At 38.6% G+C, this 12,682-nt stretch overlaps 1 protein-coding gene across 1 annotated transcript in view; it reads left to right on the top strand.

Moving 5' to 3' along the window:
- CACHD1 (cache domain containing 1) overlaps positions 1-12,682 on the top strand; it is a gene marked incomplete at both ends in the record, with an annotated part of 197,494 nt that overhangs the window by 121,408 nt on the left and 63,404 nt on the right. Inside the window, 1 exon segment of the mRNA XM_084242212.1 lies at positions 6,295-6,401. Within this exon segment, the coding sequence (XP_084098338.1) occupies positions 6,295-6,401 (107 nt within the window).

Here is a 12,682-nt window from a genome sequence, read left to right as displayed (position 1 = left end):
AAATGTGACTGTCAGCTGCTGTATTTCTCAATGAAAAATCTTTTCCATAACCCTATAGATAACTGACATTTTTATAAGGTATCATAAGCGTGAACTTTACATTTCTCACAGTCTGAATCAGGGTGGATAGCATGTTTCTTTTTCTAAATCATTGTCTAAATGGCACTCATGCATAAAATGCATTCCTGTGTTAAGCAAGTCAACTGTCCCTCTGGGGCCAGGAGGTAGCTAATGTAACGGTGATGGCTTAGCAAGCTTTATTCCTGTTTGGAGTGAGAGTTGGAGACCAGAGAAGTGTGAGTAGCGAGTAGATAATTACTGGGTCTTTGCTGTTGTCATTACTTCTCCTAGCAGGCTCACCAGCGTGGGACACGAGTTCCTCTCTATCTCTTAAGCCCCCCGGTGACACCGCTTCCTTACCTGACTAGCACATCAGTGGTGTAGGTGGCAATAAGAGTGGAGTAAGGTTTATTTCTGGTTATATCTTACTAACTTAGCTGCATAGCGCCTGTTCCCTGACTGAGGCTCAGCACATGTGAGGGCAAGCCAATTGAAAGTACTATGAGATCATTGGCACTCACAGGTACTATCCACCTAGCAAATAAGCAGGAGCAAGGGGAGTGGTTGTCCTATCTTCAAAATCATTAGAATGTGGGGGGTTTCTGGATGAACATTAATTTAAAACCACCCCCATTCACTACCTTGTGTGGATTACTCAGGGAGCAAGAATTAAATTCTGAAATAAGACAACAATCTGTGTCATCCCTTATGAGTAAACTTTCAGAACCCAGATGTTGTAGAACTAATGGGATATAAGTCAGTTTGGCTTCTGGCTGACCTTCTCCTGCAAGGTGGTTGTTTAATTCTTAAATATCAGGGTTGTTCTATGGATTGTTCTATCAGGCTCATTCTATGGATTTTTTTTTTTTTTTCAGAAAAAGAACTTTGGGTATTTCACATCTTTTTGCATCAAATCTGGTCTGTGGGAGGCTGTATGTGCACATTGCACTGTGTGTCAGTATGCACTTGCCCACATTTACAATAAAACGAGTTGTGGTGATTTACAGCATCCCAATTGATTGTCTTATGTAAGGATTTTTCAAATTTTGGTGTCATTTCCTCTTGATATTTTTCTTATTTCTAATTTATTATCTTTGTTGTACACAAGCAGTTTGTTCAAAATCCTCCCCTTACCATGATGCCTGAGTCTGTCTCTGAGAAGAGAAAGTTGTTACCAGCAAAAAGGAGAAAATGGTGTGCTCTTTCCCCACACAGAGAAGGAACTTGCTCGCTCTGCTCTCCAAAACCTTTCATATATTTGAGGAGTCTTAGTTCAATAGGACTGTAAGTTACTTGAGGATCTATAGTTCTTTTTCAGGTCTAGCACACAGCTAGTTCTCCATAAATTCCTATTGACTAATGACAAGACATAGAGTTAAGTTACCAGAGAGCTCTGCATGTTTTATTTAGTCAGATTCATTGAACATCTGTGATGCACCAGACATTGCTACCCAGGCAAAGCACGATTACGTCATGGTCAGGAATATAAGTTAGTTCCCTGGCACATCTCAGATGTCACTACTACATGGGAAGGGAGCTAGAGGCTTTTCTACAATTGAAAAAAATAGTCTTCTCAAAGCTACCATAGTTATGCGAGTGGTGAACATTTTTAAAAATTTAAGTTGCCTACAATCAATAAAGACAACTGCCTTTAATAGCTTTATCCTCTTCCTCCACATCTTCATCTTTGCCCACAGAGTTCTTTCTATCCAGCTTTCCATTTTGAAACTTTATGGTTAGGTACTGTCATTTTTATTTTAAGAAAAAGCAAAGATTCCCCCTTAAGACCTACACTCTTTCAGAGTAATCCTTTCCTTTGAGAGAACAGAATTCTACTCCAGCTGTTTTAGGTAATGATTTATTGATTGGTTTATCAAGTTACACTCTAACATATTCATTATAAATGAGAACTCAAATATGTTCACTTCTCAGTTCTGCTACTCCCCAGTTGTGAACTTGGGCTTCTTAATTTAACATTTCTATGCCTCAGTTTCCTGGTCTTCAAGGAGAGATAATAATAGCATTCCCCTGGGGTTTGTGAAGGTCAGATGAGTTAATCCATGTAAAGTACTTGGATATACTTGACAGGATAAGCACTTTTAGGAACAGTTAAATGTTTTCGTTATTAATGCATCCAATAATAGTTATTTCTATTTGTTAAATGCTTACTGTGAACCAGGACTTAGGAGCCATTTTCTGATTTAAGTCTTAACACAATTGTATAAAATAGCTTCTATTAATACCACTATTTTATAGATGAGAAAAATGGAGGCTTAAAAAATGTGAATTATGTGCAAGAGTTACACAAGAAGAAGTAATTTAACCCAAACTCCAGTCCAGCTCTGTGCACCTCCGAAGCCTATATTCCTGACCATGACATAATCGTGCTTTGCCTGGGTAGCAATTTCTGGTGCATCATGGATGTTCAATGACTCTGACTGAATAAAACATGCAGAGCTTTCTGGTAACTCTGTGTCTTGTCATTAGTCAATAGGAATTTATGGAGAACTAGCTGTGTGCTAGACCTGAAAGGGAACTATAGTTCCTCAAGTAACTTATAGTCCTATTAGGGGAACTAAGACTCCTCAAATACATGAAAGATTTTGGAGAGAATTGGGTGTTCATCTGCTCTGTGGTGGGGTATAGACTGTAAGACTAGTATAACAAAAACTGCGGCATCTCCCTTCAATACAGTTTTTACTAGGTATAAGGGGAAAACAAAATAAGATACTTTGCCCATTATTTATAAGTCTTATTTTGAAAGTTTTATTGATTAGCATTTTGTTGCTATATAAACAGAACCTAAAATCAATTGCTCTGTAATGAAAGTCAATTATGATGACGTCAACTATTTTAAGCCTGGTTACCAAATAATATAAGAAAAAGGTACACAAGCATGGAATTAGGAAGCAGAATGGCATTAGTCAGTGTGAAGAAGGGAAGGGATCCTCATAGGCTGCAGCTGACAAGAGACATTTCAGGGAGGAGGAGGAAGTAGAACTGGGCTTGTAGAATAGGTGCAGTAAACCCAGAGAGCATCACTGTTGGAATCCAGTGAAAAACACACAGAAGGACTGCTCTAGCTAGAACAATAGGTTGGGAGATAGTAGGAAGAGGTTGGGTAGATGATTGATGGCAAGTACTAAATTGTGAAACTTTTTTTATGACTGACAAATGTTTGCCGAGTACCTACTTTTGTTAATAAGTCACTTCCATTTATATTGTTATAAAAATGTTTTTGTTAATGCTCTTAGAAATGGTCTTTTCAGTTCAGAAAGGAAAACAAATGTAAAAATAATTTCCTGGTCTCCTTGCTCCCCAGAAGTAAGTGTTCATTTCACAAGCTCAGAGAAGCTATGAGTGTTGAGCATGGTACTTTAGTTCTCTGAATGGGTGGGGTTGATGGCACAGGTCCTGTCTGGGAAGACTCCACCTATAGAGATAGGGCACCCCATACTTATATTCTTCCTGGGAGAAACTATCAGTAACTCTCCTGAGTTGCCCTTTTTAGCAAATTCTTCCTTTTAAATTAAGCATTGTGGTATGTGGTTCATCCTTGGACAGGGATTAGTTGAGTAATCGGTTCACATTTCTATTGGTGTCCCTTTCCTCAATTGTAAAATGAGTTAGGGATAAAAAAGGGTCATGATTTGCACACAAGTCCAGATATGAATTTTAGGCATCCCTAAAAATTATTCTGTTCTTTTGTTCCAAATTGGAAGATCCTCTGTCCTCAGTTTCTACCTGGACTCACATAGAAAGTCATTCTGCATCCCTTGAAAGTCTGTCAAAGTCACATTCCTGAGCCTCAGACTCACTAAATCAGACTTTGCCAAGGTGAACCCCAGGAGCCTGCATTCCAGTATACCTTTCAGGTGATAGGTGAATAAGGGCAGTTTCATTAACTAGGAATCATTCATCTTAGTCATGATCCTCACATGCTGGTACTTCCAGAGCCCTGGAGAAACCAAGGATCAGACTTGTGGTTAGCACAATGGATGTTTGTGGAAGATTAGTTAACATGATCACCTGCTTTTGACAATGAACAGTGCTAAGTATTCTAGATACACTGATACAGAGAAGACACAGTACCTGCCCTCAAGGGGCTCTTATCTAATCTTGAACCTGATCCATAAAAATTCATTCTTAAAAAATACCCAAATGGAACCATAAGTTAAAATTAATGGTGCTCGCTTTGAGAGAAGATGGGACAATTTGTCACAGACTAAGAAGTCATCCACAATCCAGATAGGCCTTTCTGAAGAAATATAGAGACCTGAAGGATGACTAGACAAATAATCAGGAAAACCTTCTAGATTTTCATCGTCTAATTGGTAGCCACAGTTCATTCACTATTTGCATTTTAATTAAGATTAAACAAAATAAAGAACTTAGTGTCTCAGTTGCATTAGCCACATTCAGATGCTCAATAGTTACATGTGGCTACCATATTGGACAGCGCAAAAATAATGTATTTTCATCATCTCAGAGGATTCTCTCAAGACTGTTCTGATCTTGACCAAGGTGGTGAAACATGCCTGACACACTACTTATTTTTGAAAATAAAGTTTTGTTGCAGCACAACCACACTCATTCTTCTATGAGTTCTCTTCACAAATACTAAGTACTTTCTGGTGTCTTATTTAAAAGTATGTCCAGGAAGAGATCTAATGTGGTTATGCTAGAGAGTAGAGAGCCGGAAATTTCCTCTTGTTTCACATATATTCAGATACTAAAATGAGAGGGACATTGAGATTACTTCAGTTTTGCCAGCATGCACCCAGGCAGCTGCTGGTGTGTTAATCTCTTCTTTTCTCTATGTAGCTTTTGGGGCAGCAGTCTTCTTGTCTAGACAGATTGGAGCAGGTCCAGAGGAAGAGCAGCCACGCTGTGAAAACAACTGTCTTTTGAGGCACGATTGACAATGTTGATAAAATTCTGTATGGGGTTAGTGACTGGACTAAAGGTCTCAAAATCTAATTATGTCCTTCTTTGAGATGCATATCAAAACCAAACCATTTTAACTTTTGCTATTGAGTCCAATCCTCGTTTATTCCAGTCAGTTCAATTTAGTAGTTCTCACATATTATGAGAGGTGATCAATAAAGTTCATGTGGGTAATCAAATGGATCTTGATTTTTAAGGTGGTCTCTTTGATTATATAGTTTTGATTATATAGTTTCTCTACCTGTGTTCATGGGAGTTCATTAATGGCATTCATCTGAGGCATACATTTCAACATGTTTTTAAAAAACTAACTGCAGATTAACTTTCTTTGGGGAAATCCTTAGAGACTTCATGGGTCCTCTTAGTATCTAAAATCCTAAATAGATTACTTAGAAGTTTAAGAGTTTTCTCTTTTGTTAGATCTGATTAAATTCACTTTAAAAAAAAAAAAACACTAAGTGACTATAAATTAGTTGTTTGTTTTCCTTTTATATTCTTTGAAATTATTGTTGGCTCTAGCACACAAGTCATTGATTACCCTAATATTTATTTAGCAGCTACTACCAGAGTTACAACATTATTCTAGCTCTAGTACTAGCTTTTACTATACTGGAAATCTAAAAAGACCTTAGTCTTATTTACATACAAGGTGCCAGCTATGTGACATGTATCCTGACAGAAACTTCAGTACATTATTTATAACCTTTTCCTCAGTTTCAGAAAATAAGTTGTTTTTTCTTTTTTGGGTAAGAAAATTGAGGCTTGGAAAAATTGAAAAATGTGTTGAAGAGAAATGAAAAATTTGTCCAAGATTGCACATTTAGTAATGATGGAGCAGGGATTCATCTAGAGCTTTCCTGCTCCACAGCCCTCTTCACCTTCACTTTCATTCTTGGTTGTTGATTTTCACATAGTATAATTTGGGGAAGTGTCTCGTATATTACATTGCGCTCAAATCTGAATTTTGTAATTCTAGTCCAAATTTTGTCAAATCTGTTTTCTGTTTTTATCTATAATACTTGTCTCTAATTCATTGGAGGGGAACAGGGGAGTTGGTTCAAATGCTGATTATTTCTTTAGCTTCTTAGAATTAAGCTTGGTTTCTAAAACCTTCTATATGCAGATGTTTTTCCTCATGCTGTTCTGAAGTGCTTTTTGTAATACTTAAAATCTAAACCACAACTTCATGAGCAGATCTACTTCTTATACGTTATAAACTATTTTTGTCTGTTTTCCTATATTTATTGAGTAATCACCAAATAAATACTATTGATTCTTCTATTTCAGATTTGATGGAAACTTTAATACCAATGTATCTAGGACAATTAGTTGTGATCGACTTTCTACTACTGTTAATAGTCGGGCCTTCAATCCAGGACGAGACTTGAATTCAGGTCAGTAATCTCTTGATTTTAAAAAGGTGAACTATATTCCATGATGTTCAAGTTGAATAAATGTGCTGCTTTAGATATTTTCTTTAAGATTTGAAGGAAAATGTCATATACTTTAGATATTTCTTGCTGCAAAGTTGACCCTCAAGAGAAAGAGAAGAGGAAGAAAATTGAGCCAACATGTATTGAGTATGGGACTGTAGAGCTGTATGGCAGGCACATGTCAAGATTCTGCTAGGTTCTTCTACTCATTATCTCCTTTGCTGAGCTTTTGCATTTATTAAATTACATCAGACCTAGTTATGTTTTCTTGCTCTGGAGTTCTAGTCCGTATTTCCACCCTCTGTTTTATAATATGGCTCATGTTGATTGATGGACCTCGGAAACTAAAGGCTTCCTTTTAAGAGCTGAAAGAGCTTTAGAAATCACCTACGAGCTATAACCCTCAGTTTTTACCAAGGAAGTATATGAAACTCAGAAGGGTCTCAAGACTTCCCTTATTGATATAAAAATGAAGGTGCTAATCCTTAACCATGAAGAACTACATTTTCCAAATTCCATGCTTTTGTGGGCATGTAAAACCTAAAGGAGAAGCCAGAGGACCAGAATATTTACTTTTAGAGCCCCAGCCTCTCTCTGTCCAAGAGAAGAATTGTAGCCTTTAGGAATTGTATATACAAACCAGGCAATCTATTAGGTCTAGAAAGAAAGGACTATAAGCTTTCTATTATTCAGGAATAATAAGACTATAGCAGCTAGCTAAAGAGTGAACCTAAGTCAGCCAGCACATATTGTCTGGACTAATGTAGAATGACTCAGTCATTTTCTTATTGGCCAGAGAATCTGGAGACCCGGAACAGGTGAGGTTTACTACTAAAAAGGAAGAAGCTAAATGAAAATATTTTTCATAAGAAAATAGTTCAAAAGAGTGCAGAAGGGCATGGAATGGATGACGAAAGTTGAATTGTGGAAGATTTCCATAATCAGCACAGAGCTGGAGCTTAATTAAGTCTTCTGATTCCCAGATGCACTGCTTACCCCTTTTCCGTCAAATATGGTCAGTATCACAAAACATGTTTTTAGAGCCAAAAGACTTGAGGTTGAAATAACCATCTTTAAATAAGATCAAATTTAATGTGTCCCAAAAATACATAATGCAATCCAACATGTGTGTAGGTAAAATGTCTATAGTACATGATAACATGTGAGCTATGACCTTGAATATATTTTTTTATGAGTGCATTTTATACATAGAACCTGGAAGGGCTCATCACTCTGAGTTAGTACTTAAGTTATAGTGCTGGAAGTGCAGATATTTTTAACTTTTTAATTTTCTTTTTTTTTTTTCTTTTTAAGATTTATTTTTATTTATTTATACAAGCACTGGGTACAGTCAGAAGCGCGGGAGGGTGAGAGAATTCACCAGAGCCAGAGCGGGGAGCAGAGCAGGCAGAAGGACCAAAGTACACTGCTGAGGGGAGCAGCGGGCAGCAGGAGAGGTCTGCGCGCCATGTGGGACCCTCCTCTGGTGGCCGGGGAGCAGCCGGGGATCGAACCGGCGCCGCAGAGGCCGCGGGCAGCTTCGCAACCCAACGCTCATCCACTGTGCCACCGGGGAGGCCCAACTTTTTAATTTTCTAACTTTGTACTAAGCATACCTTGTTTTTATAATCAGAGAAGGGGAGAGAGGGGAGGCAGGAAGGGATTAAAGACTATTTTCAAATGCATTTGTGCTCCTTACTAGTAGTCAGTACCTTGCTTAATATGTCTCTGATAATAGCTCCTCGGTGTGGTGCTAAGGTTCTAGATGAAGCTCCACTATACTCCTGGCTGTGTGACTGGGGCTGTAAGAAGGTTCGGGCAGAGAGTGTCTCATGCTCACTTGGGAGTCAGTGAAACTCTACTACTAGGATCACCCAACTCAGTCAGACAGACCCTCAAGGATCTGGAAGCTATCCGAGCCAAGGGCATCCTTAATGCCTATTTTATATCTGTTCCTAGTTTCTGGTAATGAGGTTATAGTTGAGATATGTCTCCATCACTAATAGTTGTCTTTTATGCCTGTCTCTTAGTGACTACAGAAGTGATTCTGCAAGGTCATGATGACCTACCTACTTAACTGGGATGAATAAATAAAATAAGAGTTCATTCAATAAGTATTTATTAGCCACCTTCTATGTGGCAAACACTCTCCTTTTTACTAGGTCAACTGTAAGCAAAACAAAAAACATGTATTCTGAAATCTGGGACACATAGATAGTAAACAAATAGACAAGCAGGTATACATGTCAATGATGGTGAGTGTTATGGAAGAAAAGTAACACGGGATGAGATGTCAGGAATACTTTGGGCTGGGGGTAGGCACTGTGGAAAGGAAGGAGAAGAAGATGACTTATTTTAGTGAGATCTGAGTAAGTAGGTTTGTAAATAGTGAATATGACTGAAGGAAGTATGTCCTAGGGACACAGGCTTTGAGTTGGGAAGGTGTTTGGTGTACTCAGAAACACCAGGAAGGTGCAGTGTGAGTGAAAAAGGTGGGAAGAGTACAAAAAGATAAGGCTTGAGGGGTGATTTGGGGGCTAGGTCACCAGAAGCCTTGCTACATTGACCAATGCAAGAACTTTAGCTTTTGTTCTGAGTGAAGTAGAAGGTGATGGGGTTGGGCGGTGGGGGTGTGGGAGGATGTGGATTAGAGGGAAAAAAGGGCTTACACAGAAGTCACATGATTGAACTTAGATTAAAAGATTTACCACTTCTGTGGCAAAAAATAGTTTCTAACAAGGTGAAGAGGGTGGGAGCAGGGAGACCACCTAGGAGATTCTTCTAAAATCCTGATGAGAGTTGATGAATGCATTAATAGTATAGTAATAGTGATGAGAAATGATTGGATTCTGAATATATTTTGAAGGTTGAACCATTGAAATTTGCTGATTAACTGGATGGGGGATGGGGCAGAGTGTGTGGTATTAAAGGTAGAGTCACTCGGGAAAGACTTCCAACATACTTGGTCTTATCAGTGAGAATAGAGTTACCTTTTACCTTAATGGGGATATCCGGGGCGGGGGGGGGGGGCGGGAGAGCAGGTTTGTGTGGGAGGTGGTAATCAACATTTCAGTTTGAGGAAAGTTAAGTTGGAAGTGTGTAAAAGTTAAGTTGGAAGTGTGTATTAGATATCCAAGTGAAATGTCTCTGATGTAGTTGTCTATACAAGTCTGGAGTCCAGTTAATAGGCCAGACTGGAAAGGTAAGATTAATCATCTATGGACAGTGCTCATATCCCAATACTCAATAAAAGCAGGCAGCAGGTAGCTATGGGTAGATAAAAGAAGGGTTCCAAGGACAGAGTCTTAGAATACTTTCCCATCAAAATGAAGAGGAGACAATAAAGGAATCTGAGAAAGAAGTCAGTCTGGTAGGAGGAAAAGGACGAGGGCCTTCTTTTTTTTTTTTAAAGATTTATTTCTTTTTATACAAGAGCTGGGCTACAAGCCAGAAGCGCGGGAAGGTGAGAGGATTTGCCAGAGACAGAGCAGGGAGCAGAACAGGCATTTGACAGAAATACACTGCTGAGGGGCGCAGCGGGCAGGACAAGAGAGGTCTGCCACACCCCATGTGAGATTCTCGCCAGCCAGCTGGGATCAAACCTGCACTTCAGAGACTGTGGACAGCTTCACAGTGTGGCGCTCAACCCACTACACCACCCGGGAGGCCCCGAGAGCCACCTTCTTGATGCCAAGTGAAGAAAGGGTTTCAAGAAGGAAGGAGCCATCAACTGTGTTAAGTAGGCCCAGTAAGATGAAGGCTAAGAAAACAAACCATTGGATTTTGCAACATGTAGGTGAACTTGACAAGGATTGTTTGGATAATAAGAATAAAATGACAAATTGATCCTGGTTGGTTCAAGCTCTTAAGAATGGAGGAGGGGAGTTGAAGACTATAAGTATATGAACTTCTAAAAGTTTCACTGGAAGACCATGTGGACTCAAGAGAATATTTTTAAATTGCAAGAAGTTGTAGCAGGCTTATATGCTACATGGAATGATCCAATAAAGAAACCACTGACACAGCCAATGATTGCTACAGCCTTTTCCTTGATTAGGCAAGAGATGATGGGATTACAAATTGAGGGCCTAGAAGCACAGATTATTGATTTTTGGTAAGAGGAGGGAATGAAGAGTAAGTGTGAAGAGATGCCTATAACGATGTAGTATGGGGAGCTTGGAGACATGACCTTAGGTGATTCTCTTTTCTCAGAGAATTAGGAAGCAAGATCATCAACTGAGATCAAAACCCTGGGAAGAGGTGTTAAAAACCTTTTAGTTATCCTAAGATTGTCTTCTATGAGTTGAGTTTTAGCCTGGAACTCAGCTGCATAAATAATTGGGAAGCCTGATAATATCCTGTTTCCATTTAAGTATTTATTTGTCAAGAGGGATATGATATGAAAAAGCAGTAAGTGGGGAAGAAGAGAATGGTGAAGACAGAGGTATGTCATGGAATATCAGGTCTTGAAATTTGCTAATTCTACAAACATGTCTCAAGTATAATGTACTAAGAGTTGTTCTCAACATAGTTGACGTACTAGATTTACAAGCAGCTTTTGGCAATGTTTGGGTATTTGAAAACTGACTTGTTTTTGTTTGAACTTCTGTGACATTCCACCAGGCAGTGGCTGCATCCCAAAGTCCACAGTCTCCAGCAGTCGTTTGTAATATGAGAAGAGTAGTAGATGGTGAAGGGGGTGACCTCAGAGCTTCCCCTTTTCTACTCCCCAGCTCGTGCCCCCTTTCACAGTAGAATTAATGTGCTTCATAGGCTATCACATGTCTGATATTTACATCTGTAAGATGTCTAGCCAAAGGCTCTTTCAGACTGTATATAATCCATCAATGGGTCCCTAATAGATAACATAGTTTCAGATTGCCTTTCAAACTCACTGCAAACAGACTCACATAAATTGTAAACCATTCTTAGCTTCATTTAGCCAAAACTGGGTCACATGCCCTTCTAGCTGACACACATGTGTATTCTTTTTCTTAAAACCATCCCTGCCAGATCTCTATTTTCTAAATTGATTCCTTGTCCCTGATTCCATTCAAGTAACTAATGCTTGACAGTGCATATGTTATATTATGGTGCTGGTAATGTTTTGCTCAGGTTCTTCCCTGCTTTTATCCCTAGTTTCTCACTTTCTCTTTTTTTTCCTTCAAATTCCTGCTGAGCTATTTTCTTGTACGTAGCCTGATCCCTAAAGAGAGTTTATTTGAAGAGTCCAAGAAAAGTTGCCTCTTGCTCTCTTGAGTTATGCAATTGAGGTGAGAGTAGAAGTGGGAGTTAGTTTTTCTCACCAAAAGAAAAAATGTCTGAACTTTCTTTATTGTGTTTGATTTAAAGAGCATTTGAAGTTTCAAACTTCGATCTTGGTTGCGTTACAGTCTTCATTGAGAAACAGGATTCACGGGGTGTAAGGGGCGTTTATAAGTCACATTACAGAGGTAAATGCTGCAGGAGGTACAGGTGGGCACTGAAGGCTGTAGATTGTGCTGCTAAATTCAGAGCCTTCATCACTTCCTTGTGAGAGTGACAGTGATTGGTTTTGTGCTGTAAGTTTTTCTCTTTTCTTTAAAATACCAAGAACATTATCTGTTAGATATGCTAACACTGATGCAGTGAAAAGCTATGTTCTACCTAAAAGAAGAGAACAAAAATAACCAAATTGGGAATTTGTGGTGTTTTTATATCTAATTACCACATTATCATGATTGCATTAGTGTCAAAAGATGTGGTGATTATTTATACAATGCCTAAAACTATTGTCACTTAGAAATTTTGCTTCTTAACATTATGTGATTCAGTTTATACAGTTTACACACACACACACACACACACACACAATTAAGGGCACTTTTCTTTGCCTTAATTTCCCCTTCATTCAAGTGCTTTTCCTATACTCATAGCACACAACATCATAAAGGATACAGACTTTTTTTTTAACTTAGCAAATATACCCTAATCTCCCTTTTGTGTATATGTAAATAAATATACTTCTGTACCATTGTCATAATAATTGTATAATGTCATTGACTTAACCAGTCTACTCCAGTTCAACATTTACATGTCCCAACTTTTCACTATATCATTGTCCACTTGAAGAATGTCAAATGGCACTTCCACAGTTTCAGTTAACTGTGTATAGCAATTGACATGTAAATTTCTTTTTTGGAACTCTACCATCTTTTGGTTTCTATAACATTATTCTGTGCCTTTGATCCTCTTCTCTGCTC

This window comes from Talpa europaea (assembly GCF_964194135.1).
Source record: "Talpa europaea genome assembly, chromosome: 9".
NCBI lineage: Eukaryota > Metazoa > Chordata > Mammalia > Eulipotyphla > Talpidae > Talpa > Talpa europaea.
The sequence above is the reverse complement of the archived record's forward strand: the minus strand, read 5'-3'. Positions and strand labels throughout refer to the sequence as shown.